At 41.5% G+C, this 27,265-nt stretch overlaps 1 protein-coding gene across 1 annotated transcript in view; it reads right to left on the bottom strand.

Annotated features, from left to right (window-relative positions):
* The window catches only part of SEL1L (SEL1L adaptor subunit of SYVN1 ubiquitin ligase), a 50,302-nt gene extending 29,991 nt beyond the window's left edge, over nucleotides 1-20,311 (bottom strand). Inside the window, exons 1-6 of the mRNA XM_066344367.1 lie at nucleotides 20,143-20,311; nucleotides 14,282-14,319; nucleotides 12,216-12,447; nucleotides 3,314-3,481; nucleotides 1,460-1,565; nucleotides 502-664 (exon numbers count right to left, since the gene is read on the bottom strand). Coding sequence (XP_066200464.1) covers nucleotides 502-664; nucleotides 1,460-1,565; nucleotides 3,314-3,481; nucleotides 12,216-12,447; nucleotides 14,282-14,319; nucleotides 20,143-20,212 — 777 coding nt within the window. The 5' untranslated portion in view covers nucleotides 20,213-20,311. The remainder of the gene's footprint in view (nucleotides 1-501; nucleotides 665-1,459; nucleotides 1,566-3,313; nucleotides 3,482-12,215; nucleotides 12,448-14,281; nucleotides 14,320-20,142) is intronic.
* Between the last annotated feature and the right edge of the window lie 6,954 nt (nucleotides 20,312-27,265).

The following is a 27,265-nucleotide window of genomic DNA, read 5'->3' as shown; positions in this document are numbered from 1 at the left end:
GGAGGAAGGGTGGAGAAGCAGAAGGGTGCTTCTCCTATGTACCCTGGCCGGGAATCGAACCCGGGACTTCCACACACTGGGCCGACACTCTACCGCTGAGCCAATCGGCCAGGGCCTGTAATATACATATTTTAAAAGAAACACCAAAATTAATAAAATAAAAGCTAGAGCCCCTGAACTTTGGAAAGAAATGCAATGATGAGTAATTCAGATAAAAGCCAATTACCTTCAATGATGTTTCATTCTGTACAGCTAATCTGAAAAACTACAAACACAATTTGTGGCAAGATGCAATAGCAAACGCCTTATGTGACCACACATGTTCTCAGATGAAGGAAAGATTGTGTAAGATTGGTAAAATGACCTGCCACAAAATGAACATTTAAAGATATTTTACCTGTCATTCTTATTTGTCAAAAGAAGTCAGGGCATAAAGGGTAAACTGCTGTTAAAACACACAGTGCTGTGTGCGAAGAGATTCTGCAACGAGAGCAGACTTACGGTCTGTCCCTTGGGAGAGCCTTCCTCCGTCAACCTCTCAAACATCTCCTTAGCCGCCTGGACGTTCTGTGTCAGGAAATCGCCGAACAAAAGAGCGTATGACACCCTCTCCAGGGCCTTGGTGTGGTTCATGCTTGCTGCTTTCTGAAGATACCGATAAGCTCTTCAAATACAAATAATTAAAAAACAACATTAGCAATATTTTAGAACTTTCATTAATTTTTTTTAAGGTCTACTGAAATGCAACATCATTTCCTTATTCTATAGTGATGTTACTTGTGTATATAAAAAGCATTTTGGCTACTTTGTTTTTATATAAAGTACCAGTTCTCTCTGTCATCCTAATATCTTGGAATAGTCTAATTACAGTAATAATTCTCAAAACTTCTATTAAAAACATTAACTACATTCCCAATGTAGACAGAGCTGTAATAATGTGGTGTCCAGTAAATAATCCAATAATAACCATTGCAATTTTATTTTTAAATCTTTGCACAGACTATAACAGAAGTCAGTTGAAGTTAAAGGGATATAAAATATTAGAAGACAGTCACTTGTTTTACATTCTTTCCAAGTGTAAATGCCTAAATTCTACTCTTCTCTGCAAGAAAATCACAAAGTAAAAACAAAAAGCAAAACACCTGACAATTCCTATTGTTTTATGTCACTTTAAATACTGAATAGCATATGTATTCTTGGTTCTTAAAAACTATAGCCTGAACCAACCGTTTCCATTCGCTCGCTGTTCATTCATTCTTGTGGTATTTATAACCTGTTATCTCAACAAGCTAAAGTGTGATAAAAGCAACACCACCGGCATCCATATATCATACTAAACTTCTTGTAATGCAATGTAAGAAATCCTGTTTTTGGCAAAACACTTTTGAAAAAGTACTTAGCTATTTATCTCTGTGATGGCTTATCTCAGGGGAGGCATGGACGAGGCAGGGCTACCTACTCTCTTTTATGGATTTTTTTAGTGCTTCTGTTGAGGATTTTCATCGCAGTCTGGTACATCACTTCTGCTTCCTGCATCTGCCGCCTTTTAGTAGCTTCTTCTTCAGCTAAAAACGAAGTGTCAGATGCACTTAAATGCATTTTAATTCTCCACCAATAATTTATCAAACACCAGCATGTATTCTTCCAGGTACACAAACACAACCTTTCACTCTTTACAAAGTTAACTCCAAAGACTCAGCCTTTAAGTGTGGCCCTTACCTGACAGAAGACTTTAAAAAACAAACAAAACTCATTTAAATTACTTTCTTTTAGAGAAAGCATTATCAACCTGCTTTTTAAAAATTTTTTATTTAATTAATTGTTTACATAGATTCTAGGGTCACCCTGTCAACCTGCTTTTGAAGGGTACTTTTTAACTAAAATTTCAGTAGCAGCTTATTATAATATGCCAAGGTCAGCTGAAATTAGAAGAACAGAAGAATATTAAAAAACAATAGTCATAAAGATATCATTTTAGACAAAAGAAACTTTGACCTCACCTGAAATGCTATATATCTTTATAAAGAGAAAGTATTTGATTAATTACATAATAGAAATCTGTAAAAAATGGATTTTTATTAGATATAGATTATGATTAATGTTCAACTTTTTTTCCCTATGTACTGATACAACACTGAAAATTATAAAATTGTTACAGAATTCTGAAAAATTATTTTGCTGTTGTAACATACATAGTATTGTATCAGAAATCTAGAACTCATTAAGAGACATTTGACTATTTTATTGGGATCAATATTTACAGAAGCAGAACGGAGCTCTTGTATATAAAAATATCTGACTGTTACACTGAAGGACCTAATTTTACTGGCCTGCAGCCAAGGATGGGCTGTAGTTGATGTTCTAGTCTAGGAGTGCCTAATTATCTATCAGAGCCACCATTTTGAAAGTGTTATTTGGAAACAAAGGAAGTTATGTTCAGGGTTTTGTTGTTCTTTATTACTTACAAAGTTTTTCCTGAAAAAAAAAAATACCCCTTTAACTGACATTAATATGCAGGAAGGTTAAATATACATATGTTCTCAAATTACCTAAGCACAGCACATCTTACTCAAAGTGTTTTTTAAAAGGTATTTTTCTGGCCTTGGCCGGTTGGCTCAATGGTAGAGCATCAGCCTGGTGTGCAGGAGTCCCGGGTTCGATTCCTGGCCAGAGCACACAGGAGAAGCGCCCATCTGCTTCTCCACCCCTCCCCCTCTCCTTCCTCTCTGTCTCTCTCTTCCCTTCCCGCAGCCAAGGCTCCATTGGAGCAAAGTTAGCCCGGGCATTGAGGATGGCTCTGGGCCTCTGCCTCAGGCGCTAGAATGGCTCTGGTTGCAACAGAGCGATGCCCCAGATGGGCAGAGCATCACCCTCTGGTGGGCATGCGGGGTGGATCCTGGTCGGGTGCATGCAGGAGTCTGTCTGACTGTCTCCCTGTTTCCAACTTCAGAAAAATACAAAAGCAAACAAAAATAAAAGGTATTTTTCTTCTAGCCACCATTAACCTTCTCCACAATGTTTCCTTTACTGTCAAAGATGTTCTACATTTATTAAATTTAGTAGCCTGCCTGAGGGTTTTCAGAACTCATGCACACCAATGGAAAACCATCTCTAAATAAGACACATAGTAATTAGCTCCCTGAGTACACACCCCACTTCCTGTGCTAAAGTTCATTCTTAATGGCTATGACATATCATCAACGCTGACCATTTTCTGACGGGGTGGAAAGAAGATGGCTAGAAAAAGGCCTTAGAGATGTCATCTGAGACACCCAAAGCAATGTGGATGGAACTGCTACAGATCAGTACTTACTCTCACAAAAGCCCCACTTCTCATCTGCCTTGTAGTCATAGGTGGTAGCACACCACAGCCTGCCATCTTCCCTCCCGTCTGACGTGCACTCATCATATTCCTTCTCCAGGAAGAGGAAAGGGAAGTGGCAGGGCTCCCCATGTGCTGTGCCTTCAATGGCAGTCAAAGCTGGAAAGGTAAGAAAAAAGTCTAAACATGAACAGCACCTGTGGTATTCAGGGATTTAACTCAATTTCAACCATCAGAATTCAGAGACGGAGATACATGATTTGTAATGGAGGACATAAGAAGGCCAGCCCCAGTTCTGTGGAGGGATGACCCGAAGGTGGGTCAACTTAGTAAGTACGGCTAGTTGACAACCCAGCTCTGCGTCTAGCTTAGGATTTCTGAAGGTCTTGAGATACAGTAACCATAGAATGCTGTCTACTATACAATTTCTGTCCAACTAGTGAGCAAAACATAAGGCAATGCAACTGAACACATTCAACTGCTTGGTGCAACTCTCTTCTTTTTTATCTTAATGCTGTAGTCAATTTCTTCAGTAATATAAAGTTATACAGGGAAAATACACACACCCCACCCACCCCCCGTGCCGGCCAAGTTCATCCCTCACGGACTTCTCCGTGATCCTCTGTGATCCCACAGCGTTTCACTAGAGCACTCATCACACGCACTGAGGTTCTTTCTTGACCATACTCTAGCTCCCCCTACTGAGCTTGTTAAAGGTAGAGAGGCCACGTTTCCAATTTATTCTATAAGTTCTCTGAGTATCTGGTAGGTGTTGAGAATGATGCCAGGTGCTGGGAATGAGGTGGGGCAGAGGTCTCTGCTATACAGAACTTACTGCCTAGCAAGGAAGAGGACATTAAACAAAGTGGGACTGATGTTATGGGAAGGATAGTCTCTCGTGTCAGGAACTGAAGTTTACACTGACCCTCACGGATGTGCAAGAGCAAGCAGCAGCTGAAAGGCTGCAGGGTGGGGAGTGGAGGAGTATTATAGACAAAGGGAACAGGTGTGTTAAGAATTCAAGCAAGCAAGCATGGTACCTTAGACAAAATGAAAAGAATTCCGGAAGTTGGAACATGCAGGTTGAGTGCCAAAGTGGGTAAGAGAAGGGGCTAAGGAGGCATGAAGAAGCTAGACCAGGGCGGTCCTGATAAACCTTGTTAAAGAGTTCAAACTTTATCCTGAGAACAATGGAACTCCCTTAAGAGTTTTGAGTAGGAATGGCATGCTTCGACTCCTATTTTATTGAGTGGACGATGGAATGGGAGGAGGCAAGGCTGGCAAGGTAGCCAGTCTAAAGGTTGTGGACAGCGGTCTATGGAGAGGTCATGGCAGCCTGGAGACGGTCATGGTGAAAATACTAAAGTGACGCTAAGGAAGTAGACATGGTACACTTTACTGACTGACCGGTTGCAGGGAGGGGAGGGAGGGGAGGGGAGGGGCGGGGAGAAGGCAAGGGAGGCTCCCAGGTATTAGGTTTCAGAAAGTGAGGAGAAGGTTGTCCTTACAAAGACACAAGGTTCCCATCAACCTAAGTAAGAGAAGTGAGTCACTATGTCTAAAATGTTTGTAAAAACAATGTGGTTCATGTTCAACATGTTTTCCTTCTGGGAGTCTGTAATTTTGGTATACGCGAGGCAGAGTGATTGCATGATTAGTCTCCCTTAAAAACCCCAAACATTGGCTCTCTAATGAGCTTCCCTGGAAGATAACATCTCACAAGTGTTGTCACATGAGCTAAAGGAGTTAAGTGTGTCCTGTATGACCCCCTTTGGAAACTTGCACCTTGCTTCCTTTGGACTTTGCCCCATGCTAATTTTGTTTTCCATCTTTTCATGATAATAAATCACAACTATGAGTACAACCGTAGACCGCATCCTCCCAACAAATCATGGAACCCAGGGATGGTCTTGGGGAACCCCAATAGCGGCTGGCATCGGTCGCGGCACTGGCTAGAATGAGCCGACTCACTGAAGTACGGTGCACACAGTGTTTGGGAGAGGAAGGCTACGGGGCACGGTGTGATGGCCCGGCCCGTCGGGGCCTGGTGGTCAGAGCCCCATGGCGGCACGGTGTGCCCAGCAGCTGAGCTGCATTCTGCAGTGAGAGGTGCACATTAGCTGTGGAATCTGAGGACAGGGCTTTGTCCAGGAGAGCGGCTTGCTGGCTTCCCCGGCTGCTTGGGGCCATGCTGGCTCAAGTGATGCCGTCTTTGGGGTTTGTTTTCTCCTCTGGATGGGAGGAGAAAGGACCCTCAAGTCCTCAAAGGTGAATGGGTCAGGATGTTAAAACCCTGATCTGCTCTTTCCTCCCGGTGGGGTGGGGGAGAGTGGCGAGGGGAAGGGAGTTCAGTCAGGTCCCTGGCTGGAGCAAAGCTGTACAGAACCCAAGGAGAGAGGAAGGGCAGTAACAGCCGCATCCCCCCCTCGCGGCTCTGCCGGAGCTGCCCTCAGCCCCACGTTCCCCTGCGCTCCAGCTTCCTCTCTCTGGCAGCTGCGATGTTAACACTGCAACGCTGACGGTGCTGCAAGGAGGGTAAGTAAACTCGAAATAAAGAGTTGGCACAGCAGGACTAAACCTCCATCCCTGAAGAGGCCTGCTTACAAGGAGCGCCCGTGTCCGGTGTCTGGGAACGCCGACTTCCGAGGGGTGCCAGCTAGCCTAGCGGTTGAAGAGTATTTCACTGCAACCACATAAACAATACGGTCTATGCTGAACGCCTGCTTTCCTTCTGGGGGGTGGCAACTGCTCCGTGCTAGACAGAGAGCGCCTGTGTGACCAGCCCTCAGTCAAAACTCCAGGCACTCGGCTCTAGCGAGCTTTCCTGCTAGACCACATTTCCCATGTGTTGTCACAACTGGCTGCAGGGAAACGAGCATGCACGGGGTGACTTCCCTGGGAGGCCCCCTGGAAGCTGACAGCTGGCTTCCCTCGCCTCCAGCCCCCTGGAAGCGGACAGCCGGCTTCCGTCGCCTTCAGCCCATGCGCCTCTCCCTGGGCTGATTTACTCTGTATGCTCTGCTGTAATAAACCACAGCTGTAAATAGGACTATATGCTGAGTGAGTCCTGTGAGTCTTTCTGGAGAACCACTGACCCTGGGGGTCTGGTCCGGGGGGACCCTGACACACTGGGAATAAATGTCAGCTGTGAAGACACAGAAAGGCGGCAGGTGTGGCTGGAGTCGAGCACTCCTGTGAGTAAAGAAGAGTGTCAGAAGATGAAGTCGGGGAGACGGGAGGGGCTCAATCACGGGAGGCCCCTTCAGTAAAGCTCAGGCGTGGGATTTTATTCTGCACGTGACAGCCGGCTTTGAACAAGAAGATCAGACAGTGGGGGAGGGGGGGCTGACAGCAGGGACACCAGACAGGAAGCAGAACTTCTGCAGGAGACTCAACAGGGCAGTGGCACGGCAGGGAGGCTGGCAGAGGAAGCAGACCTACAAGTCACCGCCACAGAAGCCCGTTCTAACATCGTCGGGGCTGTGCCCACACAAAGCCCTGTCTATGTAATGTATGTTACATAGCCTTTTCTTGTATTAATAATAAATTAAAAAGTCTAAATAAATAGGAAGCAATAAATCAATTATTTAAAAACTAAAATAAATAAAAAAAGTGAATCTAAATTTTTATAAAGTTGTTGGTATAACCACACTGAAAATTATTCAAGTGAATTAAAATACCATATTATAAATATCTAGTAAAATATATACTAAAACCAAAAAGAACCATAAAGAAATCTTAAATTACATTTAGTGGTCCTACTGTTAGTCATAAGGTGGCCACTGTTAAATTATATATACATAGTTTCAGATACATACATATTAGGATAGAGCAGTGACAGTGTCGGTAGGCACCAAAATTTTCAGCATCAGGGAAGGAAGACACAAACAAAAGGAAGAAGCAAAAACCTTCACGGCTGGAAAGGGCTGGCAGCAGACCTGCGATCCATTCTCTCCCTTTACTGCCCAAGAAACAGAGAAACACGGAGGTGGAATCATCAGCTCATCTTAGAAACCTGCTAACTCGAGACCTTCTGGCAAACACTAGTGATGTTCACCACCAGTAAAGTCCTCCGTTAGCCGATGGACTTGGTCTGTCTAGACTGCTCACTGATCACAAACCTTAGGTCAGGGGTCCCCAAACATTTTACACAGGAGGCCAGTTCACTGTCCCTCAGACCGTTGGAGGGCTGGACTATTAAAAAACTATGAACAAATCCCTAAACACACTGCACATCTCTTATTTTAAAGTAAAAAAACAAAATGGGAACAAATACAATATTTCAAATAAAGAACAAGTAAATTTAAATCAACAAACTGACCAGTATTTCAATGGGAACTATGCTCCTCTCACTGACCACCAATGAAAGAGGTGCCCCTTCCAGAAGTGCGGCGGGGGTCGGATAAATGGCCTCAGGGGCCCGCATGCGGCCCGCAGGCTGTAGTTTGGGGACCCCTGCCTTAGGTGTACGAATTTATGAGGCATGACTTCCAAGAAAATTTCACACAAGCCATGCAGTTACTAGAGAATGAGCTGGATCTGTTTCATAACCGAAACAGCTCCCTTTGGTTGAAGTCACACTCCGTACCATCAGTAAGAAGCCTCAGATGTTGAAATCTGGGCCATAGTGCCTCCTATTTGAGCAGGATCTGGGAGCAGCTCTGGACTGTATGTTGTGATAACCGTGGCTTTGAAAATATCAGTCAGGTTTGATAGTGGGTATGACTGATTCCTATGTTGCCAATCCCTTTGTGCCATCTCACCTGTAATATTTAATTTGAACTAGAAGAATCAGTAAGAATGATACATTTCCTAACCCCACCCACCTAAAAGACCTATTAGTAATGCCAGCTCAGCTACAATGCATATCCCTAGTGCCTACACTGTAGGATCTAAAATACACTCTCTCACTAAAAGGACTCTGGGTTCCTTGGAGAAATGGCTGGCATTCATTTCTGGGTTAGGAAATGTATAAGATGAATTTGGGACATCTTGTCCTGCCTAAAAAGAAAAAAGTTTAAAAGTTACTTAAGATTAGTCAAAAGGACAAAAGAATGAACTTGAAGGGACTCTCAGTGGCCCCAACGGGATCATGTGAGCACAGAAAAGAAGGAATGCACTAGAAAGAAGTGTAACTATATAGAACCCTTGGATCTGTCATGATGCTCCAAAGTGGAGCAAAGCAGAACAAACCGAAACAAACCACACTCACTCAGCTCATTTGGAGGTTGCTTTGCCGCCAAGGTATAATCTGAAAATATTTCAAAGAAAAGAATCAAGCATTATCCTGCTTTCCCTCATGAACTACTTTTCAGAGTAACCAAACAGTTGATGAAGGAAACTTCTTTATTAAAGAATCTCAGGTGACAAAGGCAGGAGATGTAATAAATTAGAAAGTTATCACTTTACAACTCCTAATGAAGTAATGGGTCTAGACAACAGTATAGGTGCCGAAACCTTAGGTGAAAAGTCAGTGAGGAACATGTGAATGGCTGGATCAAGCTGACATCAGCCAACCTCATTGATCAGTCTCTAGAAGTGGGACAGTCAGACACTATATGCCTCCCAAAGCAGTACACTAGAAAATATAAACCACTATCTATGAAATAGTTTCAATAAAAAAACAGAACTGAGCCTGACCTGTGGTGGCGCAGTGGATAAAGTGTCAACCTGGAACACTGATTCGAAACCCTGGGCTTGCCTGGTCATGGGACATATGGGAGTTGATGTTTACTGCTCATCTCTTCACACCTCTCTCTCTCTCTCTCTCTCCCTCCCTCCCCCCCACTAAAATGAATAAAAAAAAAAAAATGGAACTGAATCTACCCAGACTTCTAGAGTTAATTTCTAGTTTACAGACTAGAACTTAAATGATATTCCAAGAATATGACCAGCTAGAAGACCCATAATGTGGGAAATTCATAGCATATTGTTTCTTTAACAAATAAAATGACACTTAAGAACGAGGGAGAATTGTTACAGATGAAGAGAAACCTAAGCTCTACTCATGGACACTGATTCAAATGAACCAATTCTAAAAAGACATTTGAAACAACGAGGAAAACTGAATGGAACGTGCGTACTAGGAGACTTCTGTGGGTATTATAATACTATTGCGGTTTTGTTGATATATACGTAAATTCATGTTAGATATGCACACATAGGTACAAGTAATATTGTGGAATTTGCTTCAGAATACTCTAGGAAAGACAAAAAGAGTACATGTGTGGGGTGCTAAAGATAACAAGAGAACAAGTGTGCTGAATCTGGGCGACGGTGGGGACAAGGGGTTGTTACACTCTCACTTTTGTGCATGTTTGGAAATATCCCCGACATAAAATAAAACGGAACAGCCCTAGGATAACTTTAAGCATACCAACATTCATATCATCAGGGTGCCAGAATAAGAGAGAAAACGAGCAAGGAATTGAAAACCTATGTAAAAAAAAGATGGAAAACTTCCCCAACCTGTGAAGAAAATAGACGTATAAGCCCAGGAAGCACAGAAGGTCCCAGACAAGATGAAGTAAGAGGACCACACCAAGACGCATCATAATTAAAATGCCAAAGTTAAAGACGGAGAGAGAACCTTTTTTTCTTTAAGTGAGAAGAGGGGAAATATTGAGACAGGCTCCTATATGCACCATGACCAGGATCTACCCAGCAACCCCTGTCTGGGGCTAATGCTCAAATCAACCAAGCTATTTTTAGTGCCTGACGCTGATGCGCACAGACTGTCCTCAGTGCCTATGGCCATTGCACAAACCAATTGAGCCACTGGCTGTGGGAGAAGAAGAGGGAGAGAAAGGGGAGAGGGTGGAGGAGAGAAGCAGATGGTCGCTTGTCCTGTGTGCCCTGACTGAGAATCGAACCTGCAACATCCACACACTGGGCCAACACTCTATCCGCTGAGACAACCAGCCAGGGCCCAAAGACAGAATCTTAAAAGCAGCAAGAGAAAAGCAGTTAGTTACCTACAAGAGAGCTCCCATAAGACTGTTGGCTGATTTCCCAACAGAAACTTTGCAGGCCAGAAGGGATGGCAAGAAATAGTAAAGGTGATGAAAAGCAGCGGCCTATAACCAAGATTACTTTGCCCAGCAAAGCTCTCATTTAGAAGTGAAGGACATATAAAGAACTTCCCAGACAAGAAAAAACTAAAGGAGTTCATCATCAACAAACCAGTATTACATGAAATGTTAAAGGGTCTTCTTTAAGAGGCAGACGAAACAATAAAGATTAAAACCATGAATCATAAAATGGCAGTAAGTACATATCAACAATCGAATCTAAAAAAAGAAATAAAATAAACAAACAAGTAGAACAGAAACAGACTCATAAATACAGTGTTTGTTTTGGATGGTTGTCAGATTGGGGGTGGAGTGGGAGGAGTGTTAAAAGGTGACGGGATCAAGCAGTACAAACTGGGAGTCACAGAATAGTCACAGAGATATAAAGCCCAACACAGGAAATAGAGTCCACAATATTCTAATAACGTCTGGGGTCAGAGGGTACAAGGCTTATCAGGATGATCACTTAGTATGTTATATAATGTTTAATCACTGGGTTGTACACCTGAAACTAGTATCATATCATATGTCAAATGTAATTGAAAGTTAAAAATTTAAATAAAAAATGATAATAAATAAGAAGCAACGAATTAAACTAAAATGCTTGGCCCAAATTTAAAAATGGTAACGCACACTTGGCTTAGGTACAGGAAAAAGAGGTAGTTTCAAAGGAAATGAACAGAATTACTTTTCTGAAGAACAATTTAGCAATATGTATCAAACGTCTTTTGAAATTTTACATTCAGTCTAGCAAATTCACTTTTAAGACCAATTCTCAGGAAATTTTCCTAGATGTGCGCAAAGATACACCTAAAATGATCTTCTAACAACAACAAAAATATATATAAACAATCCATTTCAAAGTTACAGTATATTTACATGTAAAAAATTTTGAAGCCTTAACCATCACATTGTGAAAGGACACTAAGTGATATGGGAAACTGGTCAAGATAAACTGTTAGGTGCAAAACGAAGGCAGTAAAATAGTGTATACATTTTGACCAAATGTAGTCTTAAAGCCATACATCTAGAAAAAAACCTGAAAGAGTAATTCTTTCCGATGTTAATAGCCGTTACTTCTAGTAGATGAGATTAAGGTATTTAAAAATTTTTTAAACTGGTTTTTCTATTAATGAGTATGGAATACTTTTAACAAAAAAATTGTATTTTTAAAAGGTAAAATTGATCAAGTCCTGCAAGTGCCTAACAATGGGCTAAGAAGTAGGGACAGCAGTGATCTTTGAATAAATGACAGCGGGGTGGTGGGACAGGGAGAATGGACACATTAATAATTTATTTTTTTAAAGAATAGGTATTTAGCACACTCTATTAAGAGAAAGATCATGTTTTAAATTTTAAAATAGAGGTGTCAAGGTGGAAGTTAGAAGAGAATGAAAGTTTATATAAGCTTCAAATGCAGAGGTATAAACACCTACACATCAAATTACCCAGAATTCTGAAAGGTTACTGCAATAAAAATCCTAACACAATTCTGAAAATTACCAAAGTAGCATGTTAGACAATCCTTCCTTATTTTTTACTGTGAGTATCACTCTGACAGATGATTGCATACTGGGGTCGAAAAAGAAATGTTAGCATATTAAATGTAACACAAATACAATTTTGACTATTGAATTTGCCTTATGCAAATAGGTCAAATTGGTTAAGTAAATAAATTTGGCTTCTTAAAATCTATAAAACTATACATTATATGAGGTTAATAATCAGTAAAACCAGACTCCTGCATCTTTGTACACTAGTTCTAAATTTTCAATTGTTTCTTTCCTGTAAATCAGGCAAAAGCAGAGGAAACGTCCGGATACCTGGCTTCCGTACTTTCATTGCTTCTTCGTAATCCTTGTTTTCTGGATTCGAAGATTCGAGAAAGCTGATTTCTTCTGTGACACCTTCCCCTTCTAGGGTACTGAGGCTGTCTTCCTCCTCTTGAATAGGTGATTCTAACTCTGATTCTTCTGAATCAAGAAATATCTGCCCAGCGACTACTCTGCCCGCTGTGCTGTGGTCCTTTACCGACTCATCTGATGGCAAAGAAGTCTGAGAACAGGAAGTATTTTTAGTCATTAACAGCACCAAAACTTGCTTCAGTCTAATGCGACCATTACTTCCATAATCCTGATAGCTCTCCTTCAGCTCCCTGAATGAACCCTACATGCTCATCTCTGCAGGCTTTCGTGTGTGTGTGTGTGTGTGTGTGTGTGTGTGTGTGTGTTGGTTACCTTGTCCTCATCACCTCCCTAGCCTTGCCTCTTCCTTTGAGTTTCTCCTGTGTGTGTGTGTGTGTGTGTTGGTTACCTTATCCTCATCACCTCCCTAGCCTTGCCTCTTCCTTTGAGTTTCTCCTTAGCTGTTACTTCCTCAGGAAGCCTGTGTAACTCCTGGAGTCTGGGTTAGAGTCTTTCCCTACATGCTCCCAAATAGCTCATACTTCCCCTTATGACAGCCCTGTATTATAACTTCCTGTTTCTTATCTATATTCTCTCTAATTCAGAGAGCACATTTCACAACTGATTGGTCTCCATGGATACATAATAATCAGCCTTATCCAGTCAATCAACCAATTTAAGTGTGAAACTCAATAATTTAAAAAAAAAATTGATGTAAGTAAAAATAAATGGCAAACATTCGGTCTTCAAAATTCAAAAACCTGGCTTGACCTATGGTGGTGCAGTGGATAAAGTGTTGACCTGGAACGCTGAGGTCGCTGGTTCAAAACCCCAGGCTTGCCTGGTCAAGGCACAAATGGGAGTTGATGCTTCCTGTTCCTCACCCCCCCTCTCCTCTCTCTCTAAAAATGAATAAATAAAATCTAAAAAAAAAAAACATTAAAAAAAACAAACACAAAATTCAAAAACCTAAAAGCTAAAACAATAGGAATAAAATCAATCTGCCATGAGGCAGGAAGAGCCTTTGGGCTCTTACACATACACAGATACACATGAGCACATGTGTAACATTCAAGTTGAAATTAAACTTAATAACCAATACTCTTAATGGAAATATTTATTATTTTCTCTCCCATAGGTCACTGATATTTTTTCCCTCCAGAAGAACTATAACTAATATCAATACCAGCTATCTTTTCTTTTTTTCTAGTGCGAGGAGGGGAGGAGGGGAGATAGTGGGGCCCATGTTCAAGTCAACCAAGCTGTTTTTAGCACCTGAGGCTGATGTGCTGAGACCAACCCACATCCTCAGCGCTCAGGACGATGTTCCAATTGAGCCACCAGTTGCAGGAGGGGGAGAAGAAGGGACAGAGAAGCATACGGTCGCTTCTCTTACGTGCCCTGACTGGGAGTTGAACCCTGGACGTCCAAACATTCATATGCCAGGCCTATCCTTTATCCACTGAGCCATATCTTTTCTTTTTTTAAATCCAATTCTGTTGCTCAAAAGATGTAGATTTCACATCCTTTGTTTTAAATCAGGCATTAAGCCTGACTGGTGGTGGTGCAGTGGATAGAGCATTGACCTGGGACATTAAGGACCCAAGTTCAAAACCCCAAGGTTGCTGGTTTGAGTATGGGATCATAGACATGACCCCATGGTTGCTGGCTTGAGACAAAGGTTGCTGGCTTGAAGCCCAAGGTCGCTGGCTTGAGTGCAGGCTCACCAGCTTGAGTGTGGCATCACTGACATGATTCCATGGTCGCTGACTTGAGCAAGGGGTCACTGGTCTGGCTGCAGCCTTTTCCCCCCATCCCCTCAAAGCACGTATGAGAAGCAATCAATGAACAACTAAAGTGAAGCAACTACGAGTTGATGCTTCTCATCTCCCTCCCTCCCTCACTCCCTCCCCCCCCCTCTCTAGGTAAAAACAAACAAATAAATCAGGCATCAGATACAAGTCAATGCAAATTTTAGCACATACCTTAGCCTCTACAGATTCATCCTGGCTGTCTTCTTCATCTGCAAAACAATTTTAAGACAATTTAGTCATCTTTCTTGTTGGGAAATCAAAGGTATTAAAAGAAAGCATTTGATAAGTACAACAAATAATAATCAAACACTGGATAGATAAATCAGGAGTCATCTAAAACCGGTGTATTCAGCAACTGTTCAGAAAAGACGAAGTGAAAGGAGAAAGGGGGTTAGGGTGGCAGTTTTTCCTTTTTCCAGGAAAGACATGAGCTTTGCCTGTTATGTAGGTGAGTGTAGTTTACCAACAACCACCAACACCAAAACCAGATACTTCAGATACCATCCGATTCCTTGGTATCTCACTCTACTAGTGAGAATGAGTTATAAAATTTACAAAAGAAAATCTCTGGTTTGGTGGGTCAGAAGTTAACCTATTGTATTATTTTCCTTTGCTCAGAATCTAGAGTTACACTAGTTTATATTAGCACTTCATCGTTCACTGAGACTACTGAAGATGGACGCTAAGAATTATTATTTGAAAGAAGAATTGCTAGACGGAGATATTTGAACTGTATTCTATTTTACTGAAGAGATAACCAGATACAGGTAAAAAGTAGCATCATACTACCTTGTATTCATTCACAAAATATATAGTTATTAAGAAATCAATAGCTTATGTTAAATAGACAATGAGTTCAGCCACTAATTACACTTTTCTTCCAAACTCCTATCTGCTGCTTTGGCTTTGTCCAATTACATTAGTTTTCCTACTATTATTCTTTCTGTGTTTTCCTGCTCTTCTACTCTGGCCACTAGTTATTTTCCTGTTCTTATGTAAACAATTAAAAAAAACCCAATGTCCATATGCAAATGTTTGCTCTTTGTGTTCCTCAGGTATTTAGAAACAAACAGATGATCTCTTAAGTTTCCTTCTTACTCTCAAAATTAGCCAATTTTAGCTAGGAGAGAGCTACAGTTTTGCCTGCTCCATAGTTATATGTGAAATTAACCATTAGGTAAAATGTTTTAAGACCACATGATTTTTACTAGAAAATTTGGTACTATGGTTGCCATTTATCTTTATAGTCATATCTTGAATATTATTCATAACTTGTAATATTCTTATAACAAAAACATGTTTGGAAATTTGCATTATCACAGTACTTAGCTAACTTTAAAAAGTATAACCAACTCAAAATTATGTACAAAACACGATTCTTTTTCTTAAAAAAAAGTCTACTAGTGAGGTTTTGTCATATTCAAAAGTGCTGTCAATTCAAAGAAACTTGAATTTTAGCTACTTCCATATTCACTACTTTTAGATTACCTTCCAAATATATTTATTTCTGGTGGGTGGGGAGAAGGATACAGCATGTACTAATGCATACTGCCCATACATTCAGGTAGTGATGTCAACTAACTGATAATCATCCTCCATGCTAACTTCTTCACAGTATCACCCAAAGCCCAAGTTCAAACATATGGTTCAAATTCTATTCTCAACAAATCTTTGGATAAAAGGAAAAAAAATTCATTTCTATTATATGTCAAAGTTGTATGCATGAATGTATTTAATTAATCCCGAACATTAACTAGTTAATATATAAAGAGCAGACGCTAAATATGCAAATATACCTGGTATATCCCCCAAACTGAAACTTTAGATTATTTATAACTCTTAACTCACTAAATCTAATACCTGTCACAACAGGTCATGTATGTAGCTAATTGGTAAATAATATAGATACTTATAAATAAACTTTAAAACATGTACATTTCAGACACTACAAGCTGTTAGGCATTAATGTGTTTCTGAACTCTAAGAGACTGGAAACCTGTGACACCAGGGTTATTTCATGTGAATTGCATCATGCTTCTCTCTCTTTCTCTTCTTTCTTAAACTATGAATAGATACTAAGGATACTGGTAAATACGAGAATTCTTTCTCATTTACTAAAGTGGGAGAAGTTACTCCAGATGGTACAGTCTTAAAGCATAAGCTATTTCTCTTTCAAACTAATACATCTAGTCATATAACACATTTAAAGTAGTTCCTTATAACCTAGAAACTTCTGACACACAGAAGTCAGGTAAGGATTAAAGACACTGAAGTTGTGCACGAATAAAAAGAAAACAGCAATGCTTTAATCAGAACACAGACTTCAAGCAACAAGAAAAATGCAAAAGGATTCAAATGAGGAGTTAGGGATATTGCACTCAACTGTATCACATCCAAAATATAATGGTTTGCATTACTTTAGCAACTGTATCCTTTCCTTTGAAAAAGATCAATTTTGATTTTATTTTATCAGCTAACAAAACTGCAAGGTACCAGGGATACTATTTCAGGGAAAACTAATTATTACACATTCATTTTCCAACTTGTCATGTAAATGACACTGCTACACCTTCAAAGTCTTAAGAGTCTGGTGCAGAGACATCCTGTCTTTTGCTTTGCCATTGAAACTGTGCGGATCCTGGGATACTCCCGTGATTCCTATTGACTCCAAATCCGAGGTTTGGAGAACTGCATGCAAGATGTGGTTTCGTTACATATTGTTATATACAGATATGTGATGTGGTTCCATATGGCACCTTGCTCAGCCTCTTTTCCCCAGAGTGTCCAAAAGGAACAATACCATCTGCCCTGTGGACTCTTGTTTTTTGTTTTTTTTTTTCATTTTTCTGAAGCTGGAAACGGGGAGAGACAGTCAGACAGACTCCCGCAAGTGCCCGACCGGGATCCACCCGGCACGCCCACCATGGGGCGACGCTCTGCCCACCAGGGGACGATGCTCTGCCCATCCTGGGCGTCGCCATATTGCGACCAGAGCCACTCTAGCGCCTGGGGCAGAGGCCACAGAGCCATCCCCAGCGCCCGGGCCATCTTTGCTCCAATGGAGCCTTGGCTGCAGGAGGGGAAGAGAGAGACAGAGAGGAAAGTGCGGCGGAGGGGTGGAGAAGCAAATGGGCGCTTCTCCTGTGTGCCCTGGCCGGGAATCGAACCCGGGTCCTCCGCACGCTAGGCCGACGCTCTACCGCTGAGCCAACCGGCCAGGGCCTGGACTCTTGTTTTGAGGAACAAAAGAACAATGAAATGAAACATCCTCTGCAATATGAAATCTTCTCTTTGACTACATGGTATTAACAGAACTACTACTTGACATATCTAGCAGTGGACCTAATTCAAAAGACTGTTTGGCACAAAGAGAAAAGTAAACCATTTGCCTCTTCTTGCCAAAAATAAGAAAACATGTATTTCTAAGTGAGAAGTCATAGTATTTTTCACTACTATCTTCAGAAAATGGAGAAATATATACTATGTTTACATTTTTATGATACAGGATTTCTATACTGCAGCCTGTGCCCACCACCCAGAGTCAAATCATCTTCTGTCACCATCTGTCCAGACCTTTACCCTGTACCAGCTCTCCCCATCCCTTCTCGCTGGTAACCGCCTTCCTGTTATGTTTATGAATTTCAGTTTTATATCCCACATATGAGTGAAATCATGTGGCTCTTAGCTTTTACTGACTCATTTCTTAGTATAATATTCTCAATTCTGAGTAATACTACTCAGCCATAGAAAGGATGAAATACTGCCATTTGCAAAAACATGGATAGACCTTGAGAATATTATTCTAAGATATATCTTTTGATCTTCTTTAAATTTATTATTCACAAAGAAAACAGTTCCAACAAAATTATCATTTTTTATATGCCTCTAAGACAAGATTTTTAAAATCGAAACTAAAAACGAGGCTGACATACCCTATAAATATGCAATTTAATGAATAAAAAATATCAACTGAAAACCCACATCCTCATTTTATAAAACTTGATCTTATATAAATGTTTTACGATAATCGTACTCCCTGTGAGCGCAGTACTGCCTTTATTACCCGTCAGTATGCACATCGATGATGTTTAGTTCTGGCTAAGTAAGGTTTTTGCCTCTACCCGAGAAATGTTTGGCACAATTTAACTATGATGGAAATCACAGCAGATATTTCTTGAAGCTAGTCCTCTGCTTACATCAACACAACCCAAAGATTTAACACTTCAGTATTAACAGTCTTCTATGGTAACACACTGAGAATCCCAACTGTTGATTAAATGACTTCAAGTATCATTTCAATGGACACAAAGCTCTTTAAGTATATAAAATCTAGTCAGAAGAAGATGCAGGAAAATGTATGCTTTAATTTTATTTGTATTCTGCAAACTGAATTCAGAGGGACTACACCATGTCCTTTAACTAGTAGTTCTCACAGTTGAGTGTAAAAAATTACTTCTGAGGCCGTTAAAACTAGACACCCTGATCTGTTCTAGACATAAAACTGCTTTTTAAGCAAACCTCTAAGAGTAATTCTAATCTGATGCAGGTGGCCCATGGTCCACTCAGCACTCTACCTTGTACACTCAACAGTTTCTTCTCATACTTCCTTTGATCAAATGACTGCTAGCACTGCTTCAAGAGTTATGTCAAGTTTTAAAGATTTGGTCACGAATGCAAACTATCTCTAAAAGGGGAGGACGGGGAGTCGAACCTCAAAGCATGATGTTCAGTAAGGTAACTAGCATATGCTTGTTGCTTTTGAAATGGTATATCAAGCCACATCACGGATAGAATTTTAGGCTTAGACCTCTTATTTTAGAAGCAGAATGACGTTATGACGTTGACTTACAACTAGGACAGATAATTTGGGGATTCAAATAACCATCTGGGAAATTTTCCGTTGGGGAAAAATGAGAGATGATATTTATACTCTGCCCTGTTCTAAAAAAACAAAAAAAAATTAAAGTCACAGAACAGCTGTCTTGTTCATGAAAACTGGTTAAAATTCCAAAGCTTTTTTGCACTGTTTCTTTACCAATACTTACAAACACTGAGGGCTTCTTACCCCAAACTCTCAGAAACAGGAGTTCTCAGATGTAGGGAGACTAATCTGAGTCTTTTTTTTTAAGTATTAAAAAAAAAGAAAAATAATTATTTTTAGGGCCTGCGTATAAATCAGCTAATTAAAAGATCAATTCAACAGCACACAGATTTCTGTATCTCCATAAAGTTAAAAACTAGCTGCTATTCTTTTTAAGTATGTATATAGGAACCATGATTTTCTCACAAATCATAAAACTACTGTCAACAAACATGGGGCAACTCAGAAACACTGTGGCAAGAGTTAGGAACATGATTTTCTCACAAATCATAAAACTACTGTCAACAAACATGGGGCAACTCAGAAACACTGTGGCAAGAGTTAAAAACCACTTTTTAAGGAATGCTTCTTCAAAAGGGGGAGGGAAGGGACACAATTAGATCAAAGGTTTCCATTCTTAAAAAGCCAGAGAGACCCGGGACCGTCTCCGGTGCTCAGCAAACCACCGTCAACATCCCGGTCCCGGCGGACCTGGCTCTGCCCAGTGACAGCCCCAGGAGTGTCCATTCCCTAACCTGCAAATCCCACAGCCGGAGCCTCAGACCCGACGGGGCACAGAGCCCGCACGGGCCGGGAAGCTCCGGTCGGCGCCCCGGGTCACCGTGGGTCTCATCAGCTGCGGAATTCACCCCCACGGAGTCCATTCCTCATTCGTGACCAGAAGTCGTGCAAAGTTTGTTCGGTGAGAAGAGGTGTGGACCCGGTGACCGCGCCTTCCTTCCCCTGCCCTCCCCTCTCCAGCTTCCTAAACACCCCCTCTAGCTCAGATCACCCGAAAACCCAGGAATGACAGCGAGTGACAGGCAGGTGCGAGGTGTGACCCGAGAGAGTGCATCTCCAGGGGGAGCCCCCAAGGCCCTGCCCCGGGATGGAGGCCGGGGCGGGGGAGGCGGTGGTTCCCGGCCTCCAGTCCGAGGGGGCGGGTACTAACCCGAGGACGCCGAGGCTGTGCCTAGAAGCACAGCACAGAGCAGCAGCGTCAGTCCGACCCGGCCCCGCATCCTGTTCTCGGGGCCCTGCCGCCCCCTGGAGCTGTCGCCTTCGCCTCGGCTGCCACCAACTCAGCCGCCGCCGCCGCCTCGCCGCTGCTCTTCCTGCTCTGGTCTCCTTCCTCCGCCCCTTCCTAGGCCTGCCCCAGCGTGCAGCCAATCCCCGCCTGCCCTTGCGGTCTCTTCGCCCAATCGTCGCGGTCTTCCCGCCTACCTCGCTGCCCCGCCCACAGGGTCATGCATACGCCAATCATTATGCGAGACTTCCACATCGGCTTTTCTGGTTGGACCACGGCGTCACCGACATGGGCCCAGTTAATTGGTAGCTCCTGAGTTCAACCATCCCAGAATCAGAGTGTGATTCCAGGGCTGGGAAGTCACCAAAGACTACAAGTCCCACAATGCACTTTATGGACTGCTTTCTGTTGTGTGCTCTTGGGAAGCATAGTCCGTCGGAGGGGTAGTCTTTCAAAGTGCAGGTGACTATTGAATGTAAGAGGATTTACCTAACACTTGAGCTGGACACTACCTCACGACCTATAACCTCAAGGATTTATTTATTTTTTATTTTTAGCTAAAATAAATATCAAGAAACACTCATTATAAGATTAAGAGCTTTTAATGTGTTAAGCTCTTTATTTAGAAAATCTGAATTGGAATAGTGGTATCAGCACTGAGGATAAAAACACAACAGGCAGACTGAATTCCAAGTATTATTATTTTTTACTTAAACAGTACCATGTATATAGAAATAAGGACAGAACGCACCACTTTCTCTCCTTTTCCCAACAAAATAAAAGGAAATAAACCTCACCCCGTGCAGATCATTTTTGTAGGGGAATTTCAAAATGAGAAATTTGCCTTTGGTAATAGTAGCTTTTTAGTTGTAATGAATAGGAGATGTGTAAGGGTTAGGAAATAGTTAATTTGCTTACTATTCTCTCTTAATGGCTCCCTGGCTTTTACTTTGAAATGTAGGCAAAAGTTTACCTTTGTAGGAATGTCAGGAAAAGTTTACACTGGGAAAGGACCTGACAATTAGGGGAGTTTAAAATCACAATAGTTGTTTGTAAAAGCCTAGCCACATGATTTACTGTGAAAAGTTAAAGCCTATAAATTAATTGGAAATTTAGTTTACCAATCTTAAATCTTTACTTTGTCTCCTAAGAAAACAGGGAGTCTTCTCACAGACAATTCCCAGAGCAGGTGGTCCCAGAGACGTCAGGTCCCAGCTGTTCCTGGGAGACACCTGACCCCGGCTGTCTTCAAGATTTACCAAGGACACCAGATAGGACCATGCAAATTGGGCCTGTGTTTTATCAGAAGAACTTGCAGAGGAGACATTCCTGCAACGGAACCCCCACTTGCTGCATATTGTTACGTGACTAACTGCACGTACTTTTTTTTTGCCCCTTACCAACACCCCCTGAACCCTATAAAAATCAGCAGCACCAGGAGAGGGTTAAGGCAGTTCTTTTGGACAGGAGTCCCTTGCTTTATCAAGTTGCTGCAATTTGAATTAAAGACTCTCATAACTATTTGGTCGATGTCTCTCATGAAATTGGCAAAAGAGGCTGACAGACAAGACTAATCCCAGATTGTTCTGGTAACTTAATTTCAATGCCGGTTTTCATTTTTGCCAGGGCCATTAGATAATCATCTAAAAAAAATATACCAACAGCCTTTGCAAAACCCTTTCAAACACTTGTTCTCATCTCTCTCTGTAAGTTACATGGTTCTCTTCTTCATTGCCTAGGGGTAGAGAGCTAGGTGGATGTTTTTGGAAATAAGGGTGACAGTGCACTGCAGAAATGGAAGTAACCTCGTGTATTAAGTAACAACTCCAGGCATGCTCCCACTGGGTAGCAGGGCAATGGCTTGCGTTCCTGCCCCTCATCAGGTTGTATCATTTCGCTTTTCCTAGGATCCTGCTACAGCTTTTAGGCCAGGAACTTAGTCTGAGTTCAGGCTTCTGGTAAAGTCACCCTTGTGACATATCTTGATGCCTCTGGGCATTTATCTTCCATTTTCTTTGATAGAGAGTCCTTCTTCACTAATAGGACTGGTCTTCAAAGTTTCTGAGGCTCTCTTATCTAAGCTGCTCAAGCTAGTTTTAGTCTTTCCCAGCAGGATCCAGTTGGGAAATATAAAGCTTTTGAAATGCAGCAGCAAAGGAAATAAAGAATACACAGCAACAGGGAATGAATGAAGCCCTCCTGTTACTGATTTAGAGAAAAAGGTCCTATGATGCTGCCAACCATAGGGTCAACTGGCAGAACTGTTTTCCCTGATAAACTAGTACCATCATTTTTGTTACACGGGTACTCCTGGCAGTGGTTGGATGGTAGTTCCTTGTTCCCAAAGGCTTTTGAAAAACGTACTTGAAATTGGAATGATCAACCTCCAAAACTGGTATTGTGTTTGTGTCTTGGCTTTGACAAAGAGATGCTGTTGGGCAAATGAGTTTGTAAAACTTGTGTTTTTTGAGTATGCTCACTTTTATTGTTACAAAATGGTGCTGGGCAGCGCCAGGTATATGTGCTCTGTGAAACTGCAAATTACCTTCCTGCTTAGGTGGGGGGGGGGGGGGCATTGCTTTGCTAATGTTTGCTGGAGGAGAGGTTTTTGGGCCAGATAGTTTTGAAAAGAGAGAGAAGAAAGAAGCCATGTTTGCAGAGAAGAGCAGAGAGAATGCAGAGTGCTGAAGGAGAAGCCATTTTGGCAGAGAGAGAGAAGGTGTCCATATGGGGAACCAGAGCTGAGGGGCTTTGTGAGCTCCGCTAAGACTGGTGGGGCCTTTGATTCTAGGAGGAACTGGAGAAGATTCTCCTGCTTGTGGAACCGGAGAATGCATCAGTGGCTTTGGGAGTCCTGTGTGTTTGTTGTCGGCCGGTGCAAGACTTTAATAAAGGAATGGCCCACCGCTTTTTGGCTCCACTGTTTCTTTACTATCTGCCCGAATTCAGTGAGAACCTGCATGCGCATGGCCACGACGGCAGCGACTACTGGCCATATAGATGCACATCAAAATGATGTCAACAATTGGAGTTGGCAGTGCAGCCACCACCTGGTTAAAACAGGCGTAGCTCTTCTGCCTATGCCCTGAATGGCAGAGAACGGACAGGATGAGCCTTCCCTTGCTTCTCTTTGTGACCACAGAACCTGACCTTGCCCAGGGTCCCACTTCCAGTGCCACCTCTTGTCTGTGTATCTGTCACTAATAATGTTTCCTCAGAGTTCCTCTGAGTTTAAATCATAGAGAAAAATCTAGTATATTTTCCTCTCTTGTTCGTCCCACTGACCATTGATTTCTAGAAAATGAACCTTAGAGGGTGGAACAAAAGTAGGTTCACAGTTTTAAGTACATGAAACAGTGTATTTGCGTATCATTATTTATTATTGTATTATTCACCAGATGAACAACTGTAAACCTACTTTTGCCCTACCCTGTGCAATTATTCCTTAAGGCAGCCATTTTTCTTTCTCACTGAAAAACTCTCCTGTTAGCCTTCATTTTCTCTTACCTGCCTGGTGCACCTGAGTTCTAGGCATGTTCACCAACCTTATTCTCTTTATTCTAGCCTATACCACGTACCATGGCCAGATTAATATTCCTTAACCAGTGCTTTTATATTTCTATTCAATTTGTGACTAGCTGCCTTTGTTATATAAAATGTAGAATCTCTCCTGACAAAATAAGAGTTTATGCTGACAGATTTACTTTCTTAGGGAAGTAATTTCCGCCTTCCCCAGGAGAAGCAGCAACTACCTGATAAATAAGATTAGGGAACGTTCACTGCTTAGTTAAGACCCAACTTTTTTTTCATCCTTTTCTTAAGTGAGTGCTTCTTATATTTAAGGCCCCACGTGAGATGCTGTGTGGGCAAATTTTCCAAGTCTATTCTATTTTCTAGTGTAGGAGAAGAAGAATTTTCTTACCTTCTAGGTTTGGCTGGCCTAATAATCTAACATGAAATAGAAGAACAGAGAAAATTACTAAATTTATTACATTTGTACATATGAGGGTTCCCTAGGAATGAGGGACCCCAGGGAACATTAGATAATTGAAAGTTATACGCCATTCTGGACTACCGAAAGGGAGGAAGGGGTCTGGATTTCAAAGGGAAAGTAGGTAATCCACAGGTAAGTGAGAAAGAGCAAAAATTAGATGAAGTCTTGCTGGCTACCCAGAAATGATTGGACACAGAGGGCAATCTAACAAACAGACTTGGCTTGGCTTCTCCCTGTCTGCCGCACTTCGGTCGGATTATGATGTCAGGGTGATCACTCCTTTCCTGTAAGCCGGTGTTTCTGAGTTTCAGTAGGCAAGTAAATGGGGAGGTCAAAGGTCCTTTCTGAGACCTTTTGTTTCTTAAAAACAGCCAGCTTAAAATAATCACTATTCCAAGAAGGCATACGTTGGGGTGGCAAACTCAGCTTCCCTTCCCCAGATATCCACAGCTAACACACTCTTGCCTTCCCAGGGGCTCCCCTACCCTTTCCCCACTGCCCTTGCTACTTCTTAGTCACAACGTTGGCATCTTCCCAGGTTCTCTTGCATTTAATCTTGGCTGAGCCTTCTCTAACCAGGCCAGTCCTCATGAATCTTCATTGTTCTAAGTGCCTGCAGAACACTCACAGACTTGCTTTTTAAATGGGATTTATGCTAGCTGAACCCAGAGACAATTATATTATTCTGTGTACAGGTATATAGCATTGGATAGGTAGACAGCCGCCTACTAGGACTAGATAATTATTTATTGATGGATAGATACGCCTTACCTATAAAGGGTTTTCATAAGATTTTTAAAGTACTTGTTATTCACTATAAGTTTAATCTTAAAATGTCTTACAGGGAAATATTGAGGAGCATTTTTGCCCCAATTATACAGAAAATCTATGTCACTCATCTGTAAAGTGGGTATATTAATACTACAGGTCTCTTGTGAGGTTCAGTAGAGATACTGTATGCAGGAACAGTTCTTTGTTCATTATAGAATGTTGTACGAGTATTATTTCTTATTCTTTACCTGGTTGAAGCAAAGGAACAAAGCAAACTAAAAAGTTTTTTTAAGAACAATAATGTGGGGATTGTGGGGGAGGGGAGAAAAGAGGGACAAATATACGGTGACGGAAAATGATTTGACTTAGGGTGATGGGTACACAACATAATCAACAGTTCAAATGCTACAGAAATGTTTACCTGAAACCTATGTACTCTTATTAATCAATATCACCCCATTAAATTTAATTTAAAATAAAAGAACAATAATGTCAGTTTTATTCCTTTAATTTGAAAAGGATTTAGAGCTTCTAAAGCTATTGGTTTTAGCCAGCAATGAGTAATACACATATTCTGAGAATGCTCATAGGACCTTGACTTCTGGAGGAAATTTCAAGTCTCCAAAGCAGGTCTAGAATACATTGTGGGAAAGTTAGATTTATTTTATCAGCTTGCTACATTGCAGGATGATTAATTTGTGAAAAGGCTGTGAATTCTCCATAGCCTTTATCTAGTCTGAGCATACACTCCTCAACGTTTCCTGTCAACGTTTTCAGTTAAAGTTATGTATTCACTCTACTGGTACAGAATATAATATTATTTACTCATTCATAGGCTTCTTTAGTATTTGCTCAGCTGTCTGTACTCTGTTTAACTAGTCCATATCAGTGTTCTGAGTCATTGTCATAGATTACCACGTTGCAGAAAACCTGTTCTCTCTGCATTACAACACAGCATAAGGCCCAATGAAGGTAGATAATAAATGCTTTTTTAAGCAGATGGCACTGATGTGACCTTATTCCACTGAAATCAATTAAGCAATCGGTAAATAATGAGACCCTCCTAAAAGTGTGAGGACATAAATCCAGCTTGCTCTTCACATAAGGATGGTGAGACAGTGCTGAGAGACTATTCCTGAGAATTGACTGATTGTCACTAACTCTAGTCCTCTAGTCCACTAGATCCTTCCCTATGCTATTCTTGGGGATCTATTTGAGTTGGCAGTGTGGGTAGGCTGCCAGGGCTTGTATCAACATATCTGACAGGGTAGGATTAGGGAGAGGCAAGGAGCAAAATATTTTTCCCTCAGAGCTTGAAGAAGAATATACTTTCTTTGATATATGAGATGAACTAAAGTCATTATTTTTGTTTCTTTTTCATGGATAAATGAAAGTATAAAAAGTATAAAACTCTGCATCATATCATGAGATAGAACCTGGCATCTCCTCATGTACATTCTGAGTTTTGTTTTTTTTTTTGTTTTTTTTTTTTAGCAAGAGAGAGAGAGAGGCTGGCTGGGTGGGGGGAGATAGACAGGAAGGGAGAGAGATGAGAAGCATCAATTCTTTGTTGTGGCATCTTAGTTATTCATTGATTGCTTTCTCATATGTGCCTTGACCAGAGGGCTACAGCAGAGCAAGTAACCCCTTGCTCAAGTCAGCAACCTTGGGCTTCAAGCCAGTGACCTTTGGGCTCAAGCCAGCGACCATGAAGTCATGATATGATCCCACACTCAAGCCTGTGACCCTGCGCTCAAGCTGGTGAGCCCACACTCAAGCTGGTGACCTTGGGGTTTCGAACCTGGGTCCTCAGCATTCCTGTCCGACACTCTATCCATTGTGCCACTGCCTAGTCAGGCCATTCTGAGCTCCTTGAATAAATAAATGGATACATACTTAGTAATAAAAATAAATAAGCTTTAAATGTTCATGTCACCTTCTGTGCTTATCAAGTGTCATAAAGGTCAGGGTATAGAACCCAGATTGTAGAGCAGTTCATTCAAAATGCCTAAGTTTTCAAGCTGAGAGAATGAATGAAGTGGGTGTGTGTGTTTTCAGGCTCCTCTTAACCAACTTTCATCCTGAAGTGACATTTACTTTGGAGACATGTATTCCTTCTGAGCAGTGTTGACTCATAGCACGTAAGGGAAAAACCAGGATACCTTTATACCCTGAATAAATGGACAGGCATCTTTTGGCTTAATTTTTTCATAGACTTGTTTACTACTGGTTCTGGAGAGAGTCTAGATTAAACTAATTAAAAAACAACTAAATTCCAACAAG

Source organism: Saccopteryx leptura, chromosome 6, assembly GCF_036850995.1.
Source record: "Saccopteryx leptura isolate mSacLep1 chromosome 6, mSacLep1_pri_phased_curated, whole genome shotgun sequence".
Classification (NCBI taxonomy): domain Eukaryota; kingdom Metazoa; phylum Chordata; class Mammalia; order Chiroptera; family Emballonuridae; genus Saccopteryx; species Saccopteryx leptura.
Note: the sequence above shows the minus strand (reverse complement) of the source record. Positions and strands in the feature narration are given on the sequence as shown.